The sequence below is a fragment of the Paralichthys olivaceus genome, chromosome 2, assembly GCF_024713975.1.
Source record: "Paralichthys olivaceus isolate ysfri-2021 chromosome 2, ASM2471397v2, whole genome shotgun sequence".
NCBI lineage: Eukaryota > Metazoa > Chordata > Actinopteri > Pleuronectiformes > Paralichthyidae > Paralichthys > Paralichthys olivaceus.
This window is the reverse complement of record NC_091094.1, coordinates 12,178,634-12,201,819: the sequence shown is the minus strand read 5'-3', so window position 1 is coordinate 12,201,819 and position 23,186 is coordinate 12,178,634. Positions and strand designations below refer to the sequence as shown.

Sequence of the window (23,186 nt, the reverse complement as noted above, 5' to 3'; positions counted from 1 at the left end):
AACGTATGATTTTCGCAGTGGAAGTGCGTGTGCCACTCAGGCACCACCCCTGGCCTGAATGTTCCAGACATTTTCCAGTTGGACTCATATGTGTGTTCTTCATATGTGACAGAAAAACTCTTTTTCTCCTTTTCTGGACATTTTCCAGAGTTCATGTCAGAAAATAACTTTACCCACTGTCTATATAATACATTATAAACGATTATCTGTATTAGATGATAATGCCTATTTAAGACTGTTATGTTTTGAAGAATGACCTTCTATATGCTGGTGGTGCTGGGTGGAGGAAGAAGAGGTGGAGCAGGCAGCACTGCAGTATGCAGACACTCCTCAGAACAGTGACACAGACTCATTTCAGCCCGTTGCCGCTGAAAGGCTTCCATTGACGTGTAAAACAGCAAACAGAATCTCAATGTGATTGTCTTTCAAATGAGGAGATAATGGCGCTCCACCTGACTGAAGATGACCTGGGGCAGAAGGTCTGAGTCAATAAAACGCTCCTCTTACAAATGGGCCACTGACACGTTGAAGCCTGCAGACACACTCACACAGTATTTCTCCGATGGCTGTTGCACTTAAAAAGCCATTAATTCTCATTGAAAGGTTGCATAGTGATTCATCAGATGGCCCAAACACAAGTGCGTCATTTCTTAAAAATGCTAAAAGTCTATTGCTCCATGTTTCTTTGACAGAGGTTTTGTCTATATATGAATATTATTTATGATGTCTTACACTAATGTATGTATTGGTTTATTTCCTGTGAAAAAATGGTAAAGAACACTTATTTCTTGTACACTAAATGCATACTAGTATACTACATACTGGTGTGTAGCGTGGAACTGGGACACAGCTGCAACATCTATGAATGCGTCACTGACAAGTTTCAATTCAACATGAGCTTATAGCTCTGGATATAAACTGATCAATTTGCCCTTTGGTGTCACATCCCAATTTGTAGCATTGATCAGATGCTTCAGTAATCAAAGGTCACTCTCTTTGGCTGTGTGCTGTAATGCAGTATGGAGAGATGTAACGCTTCCATGTATTGGTCACTGGAGCGAGTTATTGATATGTGTGAGTCAATACATTCCTTGTCAGCGGTTAATAGGCTGTTACGTGATCTAATGTCGGACACAAGCAAGTAAAACAGACACGAGACTTTCATACAGTTCACTGGGCATTAAACACTTAATGGGACACAGTGACTCTGCATCCACTCAGTTACAGCAAGACTGTTGCAAAGTCTTGTCTCACTCAAAAGAAATAAAGGTAAAATAGTCTTTAATCTGGAGTTAAAGCCAACACAGCATAACATCCATGACAAACACCCATTAGTAAATATGAATAACCCTGCAGCCACAGTCTGTTGATGCACAATAACTGTTCCAATTCCTTTATAATTGTACTGCAGAACACAGATATGTGCATATGTGACTCATGTGAACTAAATATATACAGACAGTCAGACAAAACTGAGGACATGATAACAGGCCACTGCAGCCTGTTAGCAGGACATTAAAGTCTGCTGACATTGGAACAGATTACAGCAAATTATTTACATTTATGCATTTCCTCCTTTATTTTTCATTTATCAGAAAGTTAACTCTTTTAGTTAAAGGATCTCTTATTGTCTGTGTGTGAGAATTTGAACCCTCTGACGTGTGTTTAATGCAGATTCTCCTGTTGACGACATAAATGGGAAGATAGTGAATACATTGGAACTAAAGAGCAGCAGGAATGGAAGAGTGCAATATAAACCAACAGATGAATTAACAACATAAGGCCAAACACACAATGCCGACAACAACAAGACAAAACAACAGAAGGCACAAGCCGACTGTGTTGATCACAGATTACTCATTATCCCGTGAGCACTATTCATGTCTGGGGTCTTGAGTTACAAACTGCACAATGCAGCTCCATGCCGCAGCTCCCGGAGGAGTACTGAGGAGCTGTGGATCGTGTTCACTCTGTTTCTTTACTGGCACAGTCCGAGTTAACCAACACAGATTTAACCACATGCGAGGCAAATCTGCCCCTTTGTTGTTCCCTGTCCCTCTGTAAGCCAGCCCCTGTTATTTGTGTGACCCCCAATTATACAAGTGCACTTAAATTGCACATCAAGTAGCTGCAGGTTTTGCTGTCTACATGCAAACCAACATATTTTTCCAAGTTGTGAATGAAATGAAAAGAAAAAGAGATTAGAGAAGATGAACACAAAAAAGTCCCTGCCTCCTCCTGGTGCTCCACAGACCATACAACCACATCACGTAAGTGCTCTCTGGGAAATCTGGTTTCAATACATTGCTTCTTGTGAAGGCAGGAAATAGCCGTCATTTCTGCAGGCAATTAACAAAGAAGTAGTGTGAGCATTGACCTTGGAGTGGCTTCCTTGAGATCAGGAGCCTTGCCTCCAATGCAGCTAATTCAATTAGGGAGCTGAAAGGGCAAGTTGGGGAAGAAGGGCACAGAGGGAGCGTGAAAGGGCACAAAGTTAAGACCAGGGTGTGGAGGATGTGTGCACAGACACGGAACAGGGAGTATTTCCATGCACGCAGCCCAGCAGACAAAGACAGCAGGGACTGGTATGTATTGGGCAAGCTCCTGGAGGGGTTGAGGATGGAGCTATTTAATACCCAGCTGAACATGTCCTCCTCTGTCCTGCCCCTCAGGTGATGTTTCGCTGTGTTTTACTGAGGCTGCAGCTCAGTTACAGCTGCAGCAGAACTCATTAATCTTTGCTGCTCTTGAAATACCCTTTAATGTTTTGTGAGGTTTTTGTTTCCTGCAATAACATGACCGTCTGCTGAGGTGAATTGAGGCCTACTAACTGTACAGCCTCTTCCAAAGACTTCCTTTCCGCACAGTTGCTCATTTCTGCTTGGTGCTGGGCAGTTATTGGAAGCAACGCTGATGAGAACAGTAAGAGTGAACTGAAACAAGTTGTAAAGTTATAAAACTGAAGTAATGAGATAAAAGACGATAAAATGCTTTATAGAGCTCGGGAAGCTGAGTCATTTGACCCATTGATTATAACTGCTTTAAACTAGAGTAGAGCATAGACCTCCATCAAGGGTGAGAGAGAACTGACTGGCACAGCTGAGACTAGTTGGCCAATCAACTCTCCGGGATTAAAAAGGCAGTAGCAGAGCTGCCGGGGGGACAGAGGGAGAGAGACACACACAAAGAGAGACAGAGACATAAAGACTGAGACGCACATGAGCGAAGCTCAAAGCGGGGACCCACAAGGAGAGACTGTCGAAAAGCTGGACGCTGGCAAGTTTATGTTTATGACATTATGACATTATGTTTGACGTTCTGAAATCAAATGTTAAAGCCCGAATGGTTGTTGTGGGGAGACCCCAGGGGCATCGTCATAAGCCACAATCGCTATTATTTTAAATGAGCTGAAAAGTTAAGTAAGTTAGAACATAAAAATTCTTCTTCTTTGAGTATGAGATGACAACAATTACAAGTAAGGTGCATAATTATTTTATAAAGATGGACGAAGGGTTTCAATTTCCTCCCACTATCCAGAAATACAACCAAAATATACCAGATAAAGCTGGAACTATACTGTATAAATAATCAGAAGATTGAGTTACTGAAAGAATGAGCTCTTGAACATCAGGGTGATGATAACATTTTAAAATGACCATACATAGATGTGTACTTGCTTAGTTTGTCCAATCCACTAACATGGAGGAAGTTGGATTTATGACATGCCACCAAATGGCGATGAAGACACTGTGGGTTCACTTTTGGGGAGAATTCATGTCTTCCATCTTTATATACAGTCCATGGCAATGGCAAAGTAATATATCAGCTACTTGATATATAACGATGTCTATATTGAAAGAATTTCGGGCCATTTTATAAGATGTTCATCTCTGGGTGTTTGCCAAACTAGTTCCCTCTTTAATGTCATGTGCCTCACTCCCCCAACTGAAAAACAAACACTAGGAGGGAAGTGATACTAAAGAGCGGCAGCATTGAGCAGACAAGGACCAGCTCCCATTTGTTTACATATTTCTGCCTCCATATGGAGAACAGCGGCGGGGGGGAAAGCCAGGGGAACTTCCTATTTTGGGAAACAGCTGCTTAAAGCAACAATTTCTGGAAAATGTTTGGTGTGGTGGGAGAACAGGCGTTCACTTATTTTAGTTTCATAGTGTGAGTAAAGCAGGTGTGTGTAGAAGAGAGGCCACATCTAAAACACCCTTTTCAAAAGGCTCCAATCAAAGCAATCATCTCACTCACTTATTTTTCCTTGTCAGAGCTGGTACAGTGCCGGTCACGTTGCTGCAAAGACGTGACGCTGTGATGTGGTAAACGATGGATGGACACTGGGTGGGCCACTACCAGAGAGATGTGAGTGTTGTTACTTGATATTAATGAACTGAGGCTGATCTCGTGAAGGGCGAGGTCCAAGTCATTGCAAAAGTAAGCTGAGCTCTTGATAGTGCATGTCTGATCAGTGATATTCAACAGCTGCACGTCTGCAGCAGCTTTAAAGTCTGTCTAATAAAACCTCTGAACTTGGAGAGATTAGAGATACAAGAGAATATTAACAGGCTTGTTGCTTTTGTTTCAGCTTTTACAGCTGTGGACTAATTTATGCAATTTTAAACAATTCATTTTTACACCCTCTGAAAAAGAGGACTGAAAAGTTGTAAACCTACTGCAGGGCTCAAAAGATTTATAAACAGTGCTTCCTATAGTTTTTAGACATTATGTTCTCACTTTCCTTGGTGAGGTCATGTCTAGACCATTAGTGAGACAGGAGATCACTGGAAAAGACAAGCATCTTAAAAACATCAATAAACTTCACCCAGGAAGCTGCAGAGAATATGAGCCTTTGACTCTGGACTGGAACATGATTGCATATTGAATGACATGGGAAAAAATCTCATCTAAAACTGGATTTCTAAGGCGGTATCAATATTTAATAGTTCAAAATTAATTCAATTGTTTTTACTTTGAAGAAATATCATTTTAGCAGGGATCCCATAAATCGTGTTATCAAAGTATTATGGTTCACGTAGTGAAAAAATGACAAACTATAGCTGTTTTCAGACACATATGAAGAACGCAGCAGGAGAATGTCAGGGTCAGACGTGTTCACAAGATCAGGAAAATGTCCAGAGCATGGCAAAGATTTCTTGCTGTCTTTCTAGTTTGACATCTTAGTCTGCATCTTCTACATGTATGACAACTCTTTTTCATCCTGAGAAAGTTGAATTCTTCCAGTTTCGCAGCCACTATGTGTTAGAAATGTGATCAACATGCCCACTAGCTAGGAAAATCTGACTCAGCCATTCGTATTCTCAAAAAAAAGGAAAAAGGAAAATGTTCGGACTATAGAGGTGTTATGGCCAAGACCATTTTGTAGGCACAATGCAGGTTACGTATATTTGTGATGAGTTCTTATCAACTATCAACTACTTTTATGGATGAACAATTTGGAATCATTTCTCTCACTGCAACAACTGATGCCATTCGATGCTATGACTCACCATCTCATACTCAGAGGGTTGAGGGATAGGCAGCCGACAACAACTCCTTCTTTCTCTCTGTGAAAAAAGCTAACCACACCACATGTGCTCCTCATTTAGAGCAAGATTTGTCCCTAACTCCCCAAACACCGGCCCAGAGCCTCAGCCTTGCCTTGTTTTCCTCCGGTGGTGTCCTGTCTCCTCTCTTTTTCCTCTGCTAAACAGCACAAAGCCTTAATGCTGATGCTGCAACACTGTAAGCCTCACTGAAAAAACCTGGGTCTGGAAAAGCTAATGTCTTCCCATCCCTCTGACTACATGATTCAACACTGGAATATAAACCCTGTGGCTGGTGATGATGTCAGGTACTTTGTCTCTGCAATCAATCACTGAGTGGATCCAATGTTCCACGCTGCACGGACATGTTGTGTTTCATCCAGAAAATATTAGAAGTCATGGAAAAAAATGATACAAGTGTTTGGACACACTTTGACAGAGTTTACAGGAGACAACTGTGAGAACACCAGGGTCTTTGTAGAAAAGTAAGAGGGCATGTCTGGAACTTCAGGACTGCACAGCTGCCTCTGTCATCACAGCAGCCTTTTATGCAGCTGCAGCATTTTTAGCCGTAACCAAAGCTGAAACCAGACCCACACTGTCTCAGAGCCCCCTGTCACTGCACCCTCACGTCCTGCGGGACGGAGTTACCCTCTTACGCTGACCCCCATTGACCCCTGTCTGTCAGAGGTTTAGAGCCCTGAGTGAGAGAGCTGGGGAGGGCAGCTCCAGTGTCTGAGCTGAGAGGTAAGATATTGAGGCCTGTGAGAGGGCAGCAGAAACATTTGCCCGCATATCCTTTCAGTTGTGACCCAGTCAATTTGCTAGTTTGGTAGCCATTTTGTGTTTATAATTTAAATGTACAATATGAAACTTCTGCCACTAGGGTTCTCTCATTCAAAACAATAACAAAAAACCTAGGCTGTGTCCAAAATCACTTTATGGTGAGTTTTGTAGTGTTGTCCGAATGCTTAGTGACAGTGTGTTTTTCCTTTGTCATATTGTTTACCCCGGAAGTTATAGCAGAGACATACAAAAGGATATGACAGATTTAAATGGCATTTCCAGCTACTTTGAGTTGTCTGAACTTAAACATTATGGGAGACATTTTGGATCATGTAAATTACACGGCAACAAAAGATATATAAAATAGGTGTAGTCAGGAATGCTAGGGCTGAGGGGGCTGCAGGACCCCTTACAGGTGAAGGACCCTAATTACAGGGCAAACATTTTACTAAACAAATCAGTAAAAAGATTTGGGACTTGAACGGTGGTAATAGAGGGTCTAGTCATTTCTAGACATTTTAATGAAGAGCTGTTCCGTATTATCTCTTTAGAGCAACAGACAATAATGAACCTCGACTGACTTCATACGACAATTTGACCCTTAAAGACTCTAACGAGAACAAGCCTCTTTCTTTTAGGTTTGAATTAAAGTTGCTTTGAATCCACCTAATTTGTATAAACACTGAAGCAGACATTTGTTCCTTACCTGCCCTTGAATACCAAGAGGATTATATGGAGCCGGCTAAAGACATGGCTTATATGCAGAGAGTTAGCAGTGGTCTGTTGCTCTGAGAGCACTGATTCATGCCTTAATGCTCTCCAGCCACAGAGGAAATAAGTAAACTTACAAAGGACTCAACAGATTTATCCACTAAGCAGACAGGCTTAAATCATAAATGCAGATACAGTAAGAGTCTGTCAGGCTTTATAAAATGCCTCACTCAGGTCTATAGATCTCAACCTAAACATCCCACAATTACTAAAGTATGACTTAAAACAGCCTGCGGGTGAACGGAGCTGTAACTCACCTGGAATTTCGGGGGCTGGTTCGGCTGGCACATAACAAGGCTCTGGATAGCCAGGTTGATGAAAGCTGATCGGTAAGACTTGATGTTCTGGTGACGCAGCAACACTTTATACAGCTCCACGCACATCAGGCCTGCCACTGCTGCTGTCGTGGTCGCTATGGCGGGGATGATCCGTCCAGCAATTCGCTTACTCTGTGAAGGAGACAAAGAGGAGTTCACTTTTAACAGTCAAAATTACACTGTGTTGATATGAGCAAATCATTTTGGTTTACAAAATTCCAGTAGAGTAAAGATTTGGTGGAGGTAGGCGGTCTACTGAGTGCCATTCTATTATTATATAATCAATAATCAATTCCTAATCAGTTCAACTCCAATTGTGCTCCATTGCTTTCTTACAGCAATGGTTTTAAATAGAAAACATAAGATCAGCTCATAAGATATGATGATAATGATTTGTCTGTCTGAACACTACCATGGTGCTGGGGTGGGTGGGTGATGTGTGGAGCAGCTTTACTTCATGTATTGAGCTTTCATTTACAATGTGAAATGTAAACGAATAGATTTGTCCCACGAAGAGGGGGTGGCAGGTTAACAAAAATAAAATGAGTTTTGTAAATATATCCTTATAATAACATTTACAGTATGTAACTGATTTAGGGCTAATTGTGTAGGTGTAATGTGCGAAAACATTTAAGTCAACAGGACTAAAGGGCGAGTAAGTTGTTCCCAAACAAGATGCAACATGTGGTCTTTGCAAGATTACACACGGGTAACCCTCTTTTGTCACCCCTCGCTCAGCAGCACCCATCCCCCCACCCTCCGTGTCTGCGGCAGCAGCGGCTGGTACAAGGCCTGGCTCAGGTGTCACCTCCCAGGCGACAGGTAAAGTGCTGTGATTAGTTCTGCCCCCGGAACAATAGGAGAGCTGGCTGTTTCTGTGGCTTTGGGGCAGGTGTGTGCAGCACCGACTCAAAACATGAGCCTGAGGGAGGGGGGGAGCAGTCTGCGAGATTTTTTTCAAATCCGTACCACCTCTCACTTTGTCATTCTGTCCTCTATGTTTTCTATCCTTCAGAGCGAGGTTATTAGATGATGCATGTTGTGAAAGTGTTGACCTGGAGGCGATCTGCTGCGGGGATGTCGTAGTTCTCTGCCCTTAGATTAGAAGCTGCAACAATGTAGTCCATGTGGAAGTTACTGTCGTCATCCTGTGCAAGATCAGATGTTAAACACATATCAGTCACCGTATATAACAAGGATTGAAACACAGGAACAAAACATACATACAGCTCTGTTATTACTTTTTTTAATTCTAGGTTTGAAACTCCACATTCAGTATAAGCTACATTACAGCTCGGAGGCCTGACATTCCCTGTGATGTTTCCGCTTTGAGCTTTGAAGGCTTTGTTGTTTCGTCCGTTAAATCACTCTAATACGTGACTCGGTCACCCCATCAGAATGCAGTGGAAATCAGATTTCTGTTGTGATGGACGTGGCCAGTGAGGTCATGCCTCTGCTGCTGCGGTTGTACAAAGGCAAGGAAGGGGACTGTCACTCAGGGATGGCTTTAGGCATTGTGAGGATGCTCGGAGCTGGCAACCTGATGCCTCTGAATCCCTCCTACACACATTCCATCTATCCACAGCATGACCTGGGCATGCAAGGATAAAAATGAAGAAGAGGGCGAGCTTCAATAGCAGGATCTCATTTTTATTCAAGACATCCGATATGTACCTGACTTACCTCATGCGCCTTCATTACTGCTTCACCTGAGTCACTGAATGCTTCACCAGAGCCTCAATCAAGCAACTGGAGAGCAGCACTCATTCACCTTTGCAGCTACAGTAACTACATATTTTCTGTGCCGCTTTGTTGAACCTGGAGATCCCCACATGTGAAGTAAAAAGCTTTCCGTTGGGCCAATACTGTAGCATTATTGTTTGCTGTGTGTGGATAGTTGTATAACTGTATCTCAGTCTGTGTGCCTAATCAGATTTGTAAATATGTAAATAGTTCTGTAAATCTGTGCTGAGATTTGCAGATGTGGACATTAATCTGTAAACGTGTGATGATTTTCAAGTGTATTGAGATTTGCTAATGTGTAGACAAAGCTGCAAACAGATGCATTGATCTCTGAATATGTGGACAAATCTGCATGCACGGATCTACACGTGTGCAAAACCTAATGAAGTCCAGTCAGAGAGGGATGAGTTGTTGAGTGAGAAAACTGTGACGAGTTGGTGGACAGAAGCACCACGGACATGTTATAGAGTGAAATCTGCCCTGAGGGGTCCGAGTGTGTCACTTCAAAGATGTGGTTCGACACAGTTGACGGGAGAGTGTCTCTGTCCACTGCATCGCTCTAAAACCGTGTTATCACAGCTCTCACATTGGCTCATTCAGAAATAAATCTGTTCCATGTGCGTTGGCTCACTGAACCGTTTCTTTTTACTACTTCTGCAGACAGGATGTACAGTTCCAAAATATACATCTAAGCTCCAAGGTGTTAACACAGTGAACACAGAAGCTCTGTGTTGGGGCACAGCTCAGATTCAGGTCACTGAGGACCCCCCCATAAAAAGACACACTCTGAAAGCGCCAATAGATTGAGAGTCGCTCCCTGCTAAGGCTCAGCTGCCACTCTGTCTGTGGCGTCTGTGGCGTGTGCAGCAGAGCAGTGACTACACTGCGGCCCTACCTTCTCAAAGTCGATGGGGTACATCCGCGCGGCAGAGCTTTTCAGAGATGGTGAGGCCAACTTTCCTTTCAACTCATCAAGTCCAGCTTTTTCTAGTGCAAAGAGGCAGAGATAGTAAATAAAAGATGTCCTGGGAAGACGTTAGGTAATAACAGGAAATAAAAGGTAATAGCTCACCTGCGTCATCACTTTCCTTTTCCTTGCTCTCCTGCATCTCCGTGTCAGTGAGATGAATCTTCACGGAGGAGCTGGGAGAGAAAGATGGGACATGGACTTTCTCTAAGATTTTGCTGATAGAGGCTCCATCTCTTGTCCCCTTGATCCCATAGATATGTCCATACAGAGTAGCTGCTGCCACCACATACTCCATATGTGTCGTCTGAAACACAACATCCAAATATAATAATAATCAGAACACCAGTTATTGTGTTGTAAGGATTTATATGCAATAGATGGAAACAACAGTGAATATAAAAGAAAAAACCTACACACACACGCTAAAAATTGAAAAATAGATGAGCCTAAGACAAATTTGCTGCAAGAAATAGAAAATACAGATAAAAAAAAATATAATAATGACATTTTTAAATAAATATTTTGCAATTAATATGGCCAGTACCACACGGTGCAATATTGAAATCATCGAGTCTTCAGTAGACTTTTCTAAATAAATGAAAATGTAGCGCTGTCGGTCAAAGTGAGATCATGAAAGATACGTTGGCAACATTTCACACAGATGGAAGAGCAACAGGAAATTGTGATGGAGATAAAACAGAGATGACAGGAGGTGAAATATAATGCAGAGAGTGAAGAGATGGAGGAAAAGATGAGGTCAACACTCCAAATGTTCTTTCTCCCAACTATAAGTGCAACATAGGCCTCTGAGTTAGTACGGCCAGTTTGATATCAGACCATTACCTCCTTTGTTAGTTAATGTGAGAGCAGTGTCTACTATCTGCTTTTTATTGTCCATACGCAGGTTACGTTGCATTCACAGCTCAGATAAGAATCCAGTTTATGGTTGGAGTGAGGAAGAGCCACTATCAGAGCAGATAACGGAGGAATGTGAGTGATCATCACTGAAAACTGTGGCTTTTCTTAGTCACTCCTGTGTAGGCTGAGGAACCGGACCAAAAACTACTCACGTTGTTCGGGTCAAAGGTCAGTGGGTGAGGGCATCTCTTCGATCCAGACCAAAAGGGAAGTCCAGTTTGGGTCATCTAAAGAGAGGCGGGACAAAACACCTTAATCCCAAAGATCAGTAGCAGAAAAAGTCTGTAAACTATATGTTTTCATACCTGCAAACACAGATACTGACATTAGGGAGTGAAAGGTTTCTGATGACGATGTATCAGCCGAAGATATGTAAACTTTATCATACATAACTTTATTATAAATAACTATATGTAAGATTAAATACAAAAACGACTAAATATATATTTTAATATATATATTTTTTTATCTTTATAGTCGGATTCTTGACAGGAGCACAGTATGTCAATACATTTCATAATAAAACATCCCCGTCTTTAGTTTTCTTGCACAGCAGGAGGTCAGCAACCTTCCCAGGGAACAGCCAGACTAATATTGTTATCAGTTGTGTGTCGACTACACAATTTGTGAGTCTGTTAAAGGAACAAAGGGTCGAGAGCTTTGATGTTGCCAAATGGTCCAAAAGCTGGGAAAGAGAGAGTCTCCTGGTGGTGGCACTTTTCACTGTAGGGGTGTTTTCTATTGCAGCCAAAAGGCATCAACAACATTCTCCTTTTCACAGTCACAGCTTCAGATGGCCTACAGGCAAAACAGGAACCAACAATGCTTTGTCCTTTAAAAGGCTGATTGGGAGGTTTTTCTTATCTAAATCAGAAGTCTGTGGATAGAAGGTATCATACGCTGTACATAATGTACATATTACTATAAGACTTTAGAGGCAACTCTGTGATTTGTGATTTGTTTGATGCAGGAATATCTAATAATCAATACAATATAATCACAAATAAAGATTGATGGAAATTCTCTCAGTAAATCAAAACTTTATCTGACCATTATTTAAAAACTGGTATTCAATTAAATCATTTTGAAATCCTTCTGTTTGTAAATCCAAGGGAGGTTGTTGATTGTACTTTCTTTAAATGTGTTAGATATAAAATAATCTAATTACCTTTATGAATCAGAAAACCACAAAAAATTACTTGCTTAAATCATCAAACTGTGAAAAAATACTGACATCAATTCACAAATGTACACGTTTGAACACATTTACTAGTTTCTCCAAACATCTTAATCATTTATTGCTTAATACTTATACTAGTAATGAGCCACTAACTGTTATATATCAGCTGGAAAATAAATACAGAATGTATTCATTGACAATGTGAGGCCTTTCATTTTAGCTACACCAATAACTGACCATACTCAAGTTACATAATTCACTATTGTTCCATATGTCTTGTTTCAAAACCAGCCATTTGTTCTATGTGTCAAAGTTAAAAACAGATGCGGAACCATGTTCACTTGGCTCACGGCCACTAAATTCAATGTCATGTCAAACGTGCTGTCGCGTGTCACGCCTGTGTGCCAGTATCTGTCAGGTTGGTTTGTAACCGTTAACTGACATTAGCTGCCTTATCTTAGTTCCTCAGAGAGTCTGTGGTCAAAACTGACTTTCCAGGAGCACAATGTAATCACAATGATCTAACAGGTAACCAGGTCAACGAGAACTATGAAAAAAGACAAACTAAAAGCTGGAACCATAAATGACTATGGTGTGTTGAGATAATATTATTTTATTGTCAAAAGTCATAAATCATAGGTGAGTTCTTCTCAATAGTTTTACAGGGAAGTCAGTTTTCTGCTCTTTATAATTTTGGTCAGAGAGATCTGTTCATCCCTGTGGGGACACACATGTATAGTGAGGGTCGGGTCCCATTTCTGGACTGAGGCCGGGGGTTAGTGAGGGTCTGTTTAGGTTGTTACTGAGCTGTGCCCTCCACCCCCAACCCCCCGATGTGACAGCAACATGTGACATCACTCTGTCTGCATGCTTCACCAGATAACAATCCCTCAGAGCTGCCGTAGAGATATGTATCAGCAATGGCCTTTCAGCATTTACGATTTCAAGCAAAAAGATAAAAGTGAGCCTGGAGAAATATGCTGCATTACTGCCTCAGGGAATGGTAGGAAAATAAATGTGTGAGTATTAGGGTCTTTTAAATTAATATTGAGATTTCCAGAATAAAGACATCATTTCCAAGAGAAAAGTCGTCATATTATGAGAATGAAAATGTGATTTAACAAGAAAAAAGTTGCAATATTACTAATAATATTACAACGTTATTCACAAGATCTCAGAATCTCTTTGTACTTTTGTGCTGCACTGCAGTATTTAACTTTTACCATTACAGACACACACTCACAACAGTGCCCTCTTGTGTCCATAAACCTAAATTACAGCTTCAGTTAGTTTCTTTTTTCCTCTTTTTTTTACCTGTTTGGGAGGAAAACAGTGCAGGAGCTGTTTGATCTCGTTGTTATACAGAGTCTCCCATCTGCAACGTGCCCAGCTCACACAGTCTTCCCAGTTTGTTGGACGCTGTCCTCCAGTTTTCATGTCCTCCAGGCTGCACCACACTGCCCCAAGAACCTCCGAGGCCTCAGCGTCTCCATGGCCAAGAGTCCGCTCTACAAAGTCCAAATCACTGCAGGGAACAGTGCAGCAATTCCTTATGGTTTATTGACAGAATATACAGACAGTAATAATCACTGTGGAGACAGACAAGACAGGACAAGCTTAATCTACTGTCTCATTGTTCATGTCTAACTATTTGAACCAGGGAGGGGAGAACATTTGACCTGGAGAAGTGAAAATTGGCAAAGTCTTCTTGGAAAAATATATTGTTCAGGTCTTTGTAAATTAGGGCTTGGTGTTGTTCGTGACTCAGGGAATTCCTTTGGTGATCAGCTTTGGACTCATAGAGGAAATAAGGTGTGTTGTTTGGAGTGTACTTGGTCAGTCTGAACCCACAGGCCGAACAGTCACATTTTACCAGCTCACCATACACGGTTAAAAGATAAATAAAAGTGGGATCTGCCTCCTCTGCAGGCAGTTACACCCAGACAGGTCTAAACAGGAACATTCCGAGTCATAGTTCTGCATAGAGCTAGATGAGTGGAAGAGAAACACAAACCATGACTGTTCCTTTCCACAACCTCATTAACTTTAACTTAAAATGTACTGGACTGCAACATGTAGCTGACCTGCCCCGTGAAAACTTCCAAACACGTTTCTTTTCCATGACTGTGCTACAGAACACTGCAATAATAAGGCCTCTGAGGAAAGTTTTTTTAGAGTATTCCTAAACACATGATAGACCTTCTAATTTCTTAACATCAGTGTAATGTTAGGAACTTTATTGGCTTTGTGAACTCCTGAGCACAATTTCTGCTCCAGTCACAATTTTCTGCTTCTCTACAGAAACACAAGAAAGTGTGAGTGTTTCACAATGAGGGGAGATTATAACAGAGTTCCCCAAAACAAACAGAAACATGGCTGGATTAGGGACGGCTCCGAGGCTCACAGCTCAGACGCAGTGTGAGACTGGAAGCTCAGATCTGTCACTGATGAGAGGTTACATCATAATTAGGTCAATGCTTTATGATAAAATCCATTTATCAGTTTTCCAGTAGAAGTTTCTAAATCAAAAAGGCTGAAAGGCTTGATCCTTTATTGGGGAAAAAAGTATCAGAGCTGGTGTGAAAGATACTTTACAGAGTAGAGCCTTGGCAAGACAGACTGTTTATGTCATTTTTAACTGGAGGTTTACTGCTGAAAGCTGACCGCACGTTTTCCTGTTTATAAAACAAAATAATGAGCTGGAACCACTTCATTAACCCTGGAATGCTTTGTAAGAGAGCGGAAAAGGCTTGTAAAATCAGCAACCCGTGGTCATTATGAGACAGCAGATTGGGAGCAGATTGGTGTTTGCAGTTTTCTAACATTGCTGGAGGCAACTTTTGTTGTGGAGACATTAAATCACATGAGGACAGCGTCACGTCTTACCTCAGGAAGAGATTCACATTTTCAGGTGTTTGTTTGAACAATCCTTCAAACTGGTCTCTGGCCCACTGAAGGAATAACACAGCAAAGTTAGTGTAAAGATACACTCTAAAAAAATGCATGTAACTATAGTTATTACAGTCGGTCAAATGGATACACATTTCCAATTAATAATAATACTGTGTGACAAGAAAACCCTTTGTACGTGATACAACTTCAGTCCAGTATCAGTCCAGTATTGTATTTATATATTTTTAGATTTCCGTGTGTGAACCCGTGCCCTCCGAGTGAGAGTCTCTGCAGTTTCTGTGGACTTTATCCACGTGAACAGTGGAAGGACTTAAATGTGCATTGAACAAAGAATTGTGCATGAGTGTTGGACATAGAATTGGCCCCTCTGTGTAAATTGTGGCCCCTTAATTGCCCCCAATTTATTAAAATCCTAGATCTGCCACTGATTCATGGTATCCAGAGGGTGAACCCTCTGATTCGCTGACTTCTACTCCAGTGCCATGTTAAATATCTTCCAACCACTGAATGGATTTAGTTTTTTCTTCTGACCTGAAGAGTGTGTTCGATGCGGTGAGGGAAGTTCTTCAGTGTGCACAGTGGGATGGCACCATTGGACCTTGACTCCCCAGGTCCATAAGACTCTGTCAGGTGAGGCACCACCACCAGAGTATGACCTCTGCTTCCCAGAGTTCCTCCCTCCAGTAACGGCTTCTTATGTTGAACGCAGCGTCCGTCAAGATAGACCCCTGGGCAGCAGAGGGGCATGAATTTTTGCATTCAAATATGCAGCCAAAGATGCATTTCTAAAGTGAATAGTGAATAATGGAAACTGAGTAAAAGTCCTCACTGGCTTCCACATTATCGAGGGCTGCAGCCACTCCGTCGAGACCCATGAAGAATTCATACCCATACACCTCTTCACTGTCAGCATCCAGGCGGTTCTGATGAGCGGCGATTTTCATCCGCGGGTTCATCTCTCTCACTGCTTTGGCTGCAACCTCCGATTTTGGTTTCTGTTTGCGAACAAGTGTGTGTGTGGGAGATAATTTATGTGAGCAACGTAGGTGAGATCAGACTCAAACACAAAGTGGTGGAAATGGCACAAAATGTTGTAAGTTTGTAAATATTAATATTTCTGTGAAACATTTCCAAGAAATCTGCAAAATCAAACAGCTAAAAAAGACGTTAATAACTCAATATTATATCTTGCTTCTCTTCTTTTATATAACAGCAGAACCAGCTGCCTGATATACTCCTGAAATAAACAAATATACAAAACAAAGTAGCAAGATATGATGGAAACATGGCAGCTGCGTTATTTGAATAGTGGCACCCCCATTCTGTCCCACCAGTAGAAACTCTGACTTTTCCCCTTAACCAGATCCAACAAGAGCCACTGAGCTTCGATGGATTCCTCAGGACATGGAGGAGGCTGTGACGCACTGATACTGTGTGTTTTCTCACCCCAATATCCTGGGACCTGAACAGGAACTGGCGGTTCAAGTTGGATTTTTCTATGAAGTCCATGTCCGTTACGGTGATTTGCCCTTTTTCTCCTGCTCCGAGCCCCATGAGGGCAAAATTTTTGAGAAGCTCACATCCAATAGCACCAGCTCCGACCTTGAAATGAGACGAGATAGAGGGAGGATGAGAATAACAGTATAATAGGCCGGATAATAAAGAGTTTAGAGTTACTTCTCTCTACAGTCACCATGTGTAATGGAAACTGTTGGGTATAATAATGTAATGTCCTCACCCTATTGTGTAAAATGTAAGCAATAATGTATGTGGTGATTTGGTGCTATACCAAATGAAATGAGTTTAAATGAATTTGATGGTGCAACTAAATGTCAGCAAATGATACCACTTGTCAAAATGTTTAAAAATACTTAAAATAGTAGAATTAATTTATTCCTGCATGTAAATCCCTTGTTTCACTGTCTGATGCTTAGTGTGAAGTTTTTACAGTGGTATAAGAAACAAATGCATGCACTCGATCTGTCACACACACACACACACACACACCCACAAACAGGCAGTAAACAACTGTAAAAATAACAGTGTGAGAGGAAACACAGAAAGGGCTCGGCCCCTGTACACCCAGAGTTCAACACTGGCAGGAAATGCCACCTGAATCGCAGCCGTTTCCTGCATCTGCCAACATTAACACCAGACAAGATCAAAAGCCAAACACAGCTGGAGGCCCTGATTTACAGCACAGAGAGACAGCGCCCCCTGCCGGACGACTCTGACCACCGGCCCTTACCAGGAAATACTTCTGCCTCTCAAGCTTCTCCTGGAACGCCGACCCAAACACAGCAATCTGCCCATCGTACCGTGTGCCTTTCTGTCAGAGACAGGGACAGTTTGATTAGAGGCGAATCTGGCTCATGCCAGTCTAACCCACTCTTCCTGTTTCATAAATGAAATGTTGAATTCGAGGAATCTCTTTACGTACTGCGGAAAAGAAGCTCTCTGCCAGTTGACTGTCCTCTTGGGGGAGGCACTCCAGTGCATCAAAATATAGCCACTGCTGAAGAGGCGTAAATATCCTGCTACATGCCTGCAGGTACATTACAGCGAGTGCACAGAGCAAAGTACAATCAGTTACTTACTACACACCTCCACAACACAGTAAATCATATGTTTATCAAACGTGTGAGGAAAAGCAGTGCGAACAGGCTTCATCAAAACCCAAAAGACAAAACTGTGTTATAGGCATTGACCTCTGACCTCACCTTAATGACCTCCTGTGCAGCGAGGCCTCCAATGAAAGCACTGAGAGGAGCCAGGTTGCCCCGGGCTGTGTACGACAGGCTTCGCACAGCAGCTTCATCCAGCTGTTCCAGAGGTGCCACAGCATTCAACTCTCTCACCATGGCAACCAGGACATCTGCATCTGACTATTTAGGGTTGAGCCACAACAATTGAGTAAATATAATCCAATTTTACATATTTTATTTCTACTCAATAAATATTACTATGAAACTGGGGGGGGGGATGTGTTATTGGTCAGGGATTTTTTTCCACTTCCTCTAATTGTAAGAGTGTTTTTCAACATATGTATTGATTTCTAAGAGAATAATTCAAGGGTCTTGATGAAAGACAATCAGGGGGAAAGTTGAGCCTCGGCTGAGATTATTTCAACTCATAATACAATTTATTTTGTAAACTTAGTTGAACATCGTTCACTGACCTGAGACCTAGTATGAGGCAGACGTTGTTCTTTCTTCACAAAGCTATGCAGAGCTTGGAAAGCCAAGTGCAGCGTCTTATGTCTGGCTTGTTTTCCGTAGTCATTCATTTTCAGGAGTTCAAAATCCAAGAGAGCCTTACTCAGTGGTTTCTGCAATTTATGTTATTTTATCAACTGTCAGCACTGTTTTTTCAAGAAGAGAAATTAGAAAGTTAAAACTAAATATTGATACTTACAAAACCTAACATGCAGCGCTTCTTAATCTCAGTCACTACTCCACCCCGTTCATATTCAGAGAAGGCTGAGGTGTCACCAATGCTGAAGGAGTAAGGGCCTGTTGATGAAGGCAACATAAACCATTTTCAGACATGAATTTTCTTTCATATATGAAGAATGACAGGATGAAAGGTTCAAAATGTTGAATGTCATGTGTACAGCTTGAGCGAGGCATGTGACCAGATGGTGTGTTGCAAGCAGAGGAAAGAAACTGCAGATGGAAAAAAGAGAAATGCTGATAAAATAACTAACTCCGGACTGTGATCTCCACTGGGCCGATGCTGTTGAGCTCCGTCATGCCTTGGACTTCTGAGAAATAAACTTTAGTGCCATCTAAAAACTTGTGCCTTTCATCTGTGCAGACCTCTCCAGGATTATCCTAAAATAAAAACAGCAGTTACAACCTTTACATTAGAAAGAGATATACTCATTTACAACACCTTAAAAAAAAGTTGGGAATCATTTAAATTTCAGGTCAGAGACAGGTGTTCAGACCTGGTATTAACATTCGTCCTGAGTGACGTGGTCAGAACTGAGTACAGGTTTGAACGCACCCAAATGGGTCCTGAGACCCGATCACTCAGACCACATTCGGAGGTGGTCTGGGACGCATGTGGCCACATTGGTTTGATGTGTAAATGCATATAGAGCAGAGACATGAGATCCAATCACAAGTGGTCACAGAAGACACATTCGGGACGTGTGAACAGACGGCCCACTTGTGGTTGGATCTCTCAGGACTGATGTATATACCAGGTTGGAACAGGGCCTTGAAATATACGTTAATTATCCAAATGAAAGTCTTTACCTTAGAGATGCTCTGTATCATCGCGGATTCAGACGTCTCTCCATTCTGGTCCAAGACCTCAAACTTCTCCCCGAAGTCACAGAATAGCTGCCTGCAAATGAAACCGCAAGGTTTTCTCTTCCCTCTTCCCTGTGCAACCGTTCAATGTTTGACAGTTTGTCATGAACACTTACCCACACAGTCCTTTGGTGTCTGCCACGATGAACTTTATTCCACGTGAATGGCAGAGCTCGCCAAAGCGTTTCTGATCGTCCAGCGAAGAGTCAGTGAGGACCACCACCTGAAACACCACAGACTCTCTCCACTCAGTGTGTTGTGGTTGTTGTACGTTACATGAATGTTTGGCCTTCACTGTGCAGAATGGTGTATGTGCAGAGTTTGACCCTAGAAGGGAATATTTCTCTGTGCTCCCCCTAACAGGAGTTCAGTACGAGCAGCAGGAGCAGATGGAATTTTTAACTAGTTAACTGAACTTTTTGGGATGAAAAATCTGAAATTTACAACAGGAACAAAGGCTCATATTTAACATGATGCACCATCTCGTCAAGTACCTGAAACTGTAGAAGCAGCTGCTCATCCAGTGGTGCAGTGTGGGCTGACACGTGCACATGGGAGTTTAGGGCTGACAGCTGTTTAAGGGAACACGTGGCTCGGTTCTGACCAAGATTAGACTCCTTCAGGAAGAACTGGTGGGAAAAGAAAATCAGGTTCACAAAACAGCTTCAAGTGCAGATCAACCAACACACTCATCCTGCAGATTCAGACTTTTCTTTTTCAGGCCGTCATGAAATCCTCCACCTGTTAAACCTTGTCAACAACTGTTGAATGAAGCATAAAACTCACAATTAGTTGTGTGATAGATTATGTTTTACAACATTTAAACAGACAAGCAAACAATATAAAATATATATATATATATATATATATATATATATATTTGGTTGGGATATTTTACATTGTTTACAGTCTGACTCCTTAAAGGTCCAGTGTGTAAGATTTAGGTGAAAGGGATCTATTGGCCGCCATGTTTTTTACATTAGTCCAGACTGGACAAACTAAACATCTTTTGAATTCTTATGATGATTAAAGGCTACCACAGGTTCTTTGTCATGTTTGGAAGGAGAGGGTGAGGCGAGGGGTGTTCAGCTGCAACATGCAATTTCAACACTAGATATCACAAAAGTCAACACGCTGTACCTTTAAATATAGTTATGGTTACACAACTGTTCATGCTCTCTCTCTCTCTCTCTCTCCTCCCTTCCTCCTCCCCTCTCTCCCCCATTTCTCTCCTCTCACACCAACCGGTCAAGGCAGATTGTTGAAGAAAGTTCATACATGTGATGTAAAAGTTCCCAGAGTCAGTACCTGGGAGGACAGGTCTGTCCACTCTGTGTCTCCTTCGTCCTGGACAGTGACAGACTTCACTCCGGACAGAATGACGTTCTTGGCCACTTCCACTCCCACACCCCTCATGCCTGCTATGAGGACGTTGGCTGTGGCCATCCGCTGCATGGCCTCACGACCCAGAACATACCTGTGCATGTGACAGAACCAGTGAACGTGTGTGGGCCACCGTTCATGCAGTCAGACAGTGTTAGTCTGTGGTACTTACAGCTGCCTGGAGTAGAATCCTTCATCGATTTCACCGACTCCTGACATGTTGCACTAGAAGTCACCAGGCTCCAATATGATCCGTGCAGTCCGAAGAGAGAACAGCTGAACAATACCAACACTGTCCAAGTGCAACCGAATGCAACGAACCAGGAACCGATAGACACTGACCTGTCATCAGTTTCAATGAAATAGTATTTCACTTTCGTTTCTCATGATTCTGGGAAAAGGTTTATTTCTGCGCCGAAAAGCAGTTTCTAGCTCGGCCACTAGAGGGACACTCAGGATTGTGCAGGCACCAGATTGTGACCTCAGCCCAGTTTTAAAAATGTGCTGGTTAGAAATTTGAACTGGAAGATTTTTAATCTTCTAAGTATTTATATGCTCATTGGGCAAAATCTACATTTCACAGCACTGTGATGTTAAACATTAATCTGCCACTTCACAGCATATATTCAGTTATGACATTCATGCAAGTATTGTTACTCTGAGAATGGGATTATTTGTGAAATTATAATTGAGGAGATGTGTACACCTCTGAAATTAACATTTAAATATTCATTCTTTATGATATTTTGAATTAGAGAGAAGTTGAAGATGTAATATTTGCGTTAGTTTACTTTTTGTGGAGACATACTCTATACTAGAATGGCCAGGGTCTAACAGTCTCGTTAAATTTATAATATAGATATCTATACATAGATAATCTGTCCAGTGGTTTTTGAGTTATTTTTCTAACAAACATACAATCAAACAAAAAGGGATGAAGCCATAACCTCCTTGGTGGAGGTATGAGTATCTGAATATCTCACAAAGCATGTCTGGGGGGGATCCTTAACATTTCCATGGTGACAATAACAAAGCTCCACCTTAGTATTGCTTCATGTGTAAGTCATGGTTATAATTGGTGAAGAGTCGTATCCGCCCCCATTCAGGCCGACACACGCGTGATGCCTTTACTGACTAGAAGTGATTCATCATAGAGGCAGTGAAATCTGTGGTGCGCAGAGGGACAGACTAATTTAGGGGCTGAACAGGAACCTGGAATCAGTTCCAGTGCCCATATGATGTATACAATTACTGTAATGCTTCATATAGTATAGACCATTTTGTGTGGTGCAATTTCATTAACTGTTATCGTTGTAATCTCATTATCTGTTCTGATCAGATATCCTGTCAGCCACTTAACCTTTGCCAGGACAAAATAAAGTGCTTTTGAGCCTGAATGATTTTGTTCTACAAAAATAATTCATTGCACGACATCCTGCTGAATACTCAAATGTACAAATGTACAACTACCAGGCAAAACCATCCATTGTCTTGAGTGAGTTAAATATAGTTTATAATCCTTTACCCATACGAAACATTTGCTATGCTGTGCCAAATCATTATGGAAATAATTATAATTCATATATCAATAACTATGAAGTGTTACTAATGATCTCAGTCATTTCTCTTGAGATAATCACAGTGTCAAGGAGCAAACCAGCTGCAGTGGAGTGCTGCGTGTTGTTTGTTCCCTACCTCATGAGTCAGGTATGTGATTTACACAGGGACAGACAGAAACACTAGATTTCATGTCCTCCACACATTTGTTTGTTCAGTCATTCGGCCTCTATCCAGCACGTCCCTCTCCAGTTCCAATCAAAACAACTATCTCATGCAGCCTCAGTTCTCCTGCAGAACGTATCCAGTACACTCTCTGTTACATTAAGACGAATGAAACTGGATCCTTAAGGTTGGATGTGGTTTTGTGACACAACTGGGATTTTTTTAGGTCTGCGATTACTTCGCTTTGCATTCATATGTGTTTAACCTCTGGTTCCATAATGCTTCGTTTAGTCAGTGATGATTGTATGATGATAAATAACCTGATTCATTGTAAGGTTCAGTATTCAGCAGGGTTTGACTTATAAATATAGAAATAACTGTTGTTTTCTTTATTATATTTAAGGTCCTGGGATTGAACTGCAGCTTTAACAGAGGTTGTTCTGCTTGCAGAGGGAACACATTCCTCTCATAGCTTCCTGGATGAAGTTGGCTGTATTTGTATATTATCTTAATTTCTCATCTGAATGCAATGCAGTTCTGGCCTAAATCCCACAGACGCAGGAAGAAGCCCAGATTGTGCTTCTTTTAAAGGTTTTTCCACAGACTGTGACA

General features: G+C 41.7%; 1 protein-coding gene and 1 long non-coding RNA gene across 2 annotated transcripts in view; one reads left to right on the top strand and one right to left on the bottom strand.

Moving 5' to 3' along the window:
• uba7 (ubiquitin-like modifier activating enzyme 7) overlaps positions 1–21,268 on the bottom strand; it is a 31,129-nt gene extending 9,861 nt beyond the window's left edge. The window contains exons 1-21 of the mRNA XM_020101456.2: positions 21,025–21,268; positions 20,778–20,946; positions 19,964–20,098; positions 19,586–19,692; positions 19,413–19,503; positions 18,857–18,983; positions 18,565–18,662; positions 18,329–18,478; positions 17,871–18,035; positions 17,591–17,695; positions 17,399–17,479; positions 16,597–16,752; positions 15,980–16,145; positions 15,682–15,878; positions 15,124–15,188; positions 13,552–13,762; positions 11,210–11,284; positions 10,242–10,443; positions 10,065–10,156; positions 8,482–8,574; positions 7,367–7,558 (exon numbers count right to left, since the gene is read on the bottom strand). Of these exons, the coding sequence (XP_019957015.2) occupies positions 7,367–7,558; positions 8,482–8,574; positions 10,065–10,156; positions 10,242–10,443; positions 11,210–11,284; positions 13,552–13,762; positions 15,124–15,188; positions 15,682–15,878; positions 15,980–16,145; positions 16,597–16,752; positions 17,399–17,479; positions 17,591–17,695; positions 17,871–18,035; positions 18,329–18,478; positions 18,565–18,662; positions 18,857–18,983; positions 19,413–19,503; positions 19,586–19,692; positions 19,964–20,098; positions 20,778–20,946; positions 21,025–21,071 (2,724 nt within the window). The 5' untranslated portion in view covers positions 21,072–21,268. The remainder of the gene's footprint in view (positions 1–7,366; positions 7,559–8,481; positions 8,575–10,064; positions 10,157–10,241; positions 10,444–11,209; positions 11,285–13,551; positions 13,763–15,123; positions 15,189–15,681; positions 15,879–15,979; positions 16,146–16,596; positions 16,753–17,398; positions 17,480–17,590; positions 17,696–17,870; positions 18,036–18,328; positions 18,479–18,564; positions 18,663–18,856; positions 18,984–19,412; positions 19,504–19,585; positions 19,693–19,963; positions 20,099–20,777; positions 20,947–21,024) is intronic.
• LOC138412502 (uncharacterized) lies at positions 3,162–16,650 on the top strand. The gene is made up of 3 exons (XR_011244852.1): positions 3,162–3,276; positions 4,278–4,371; positions 16,514–16,650. It is a non-coding gene; the product is annotated as an uncharacterized lncRNA (long non-coding RNA).
• Positions 21,269–23,186: the final 1,918 nt, after the last annotated feature.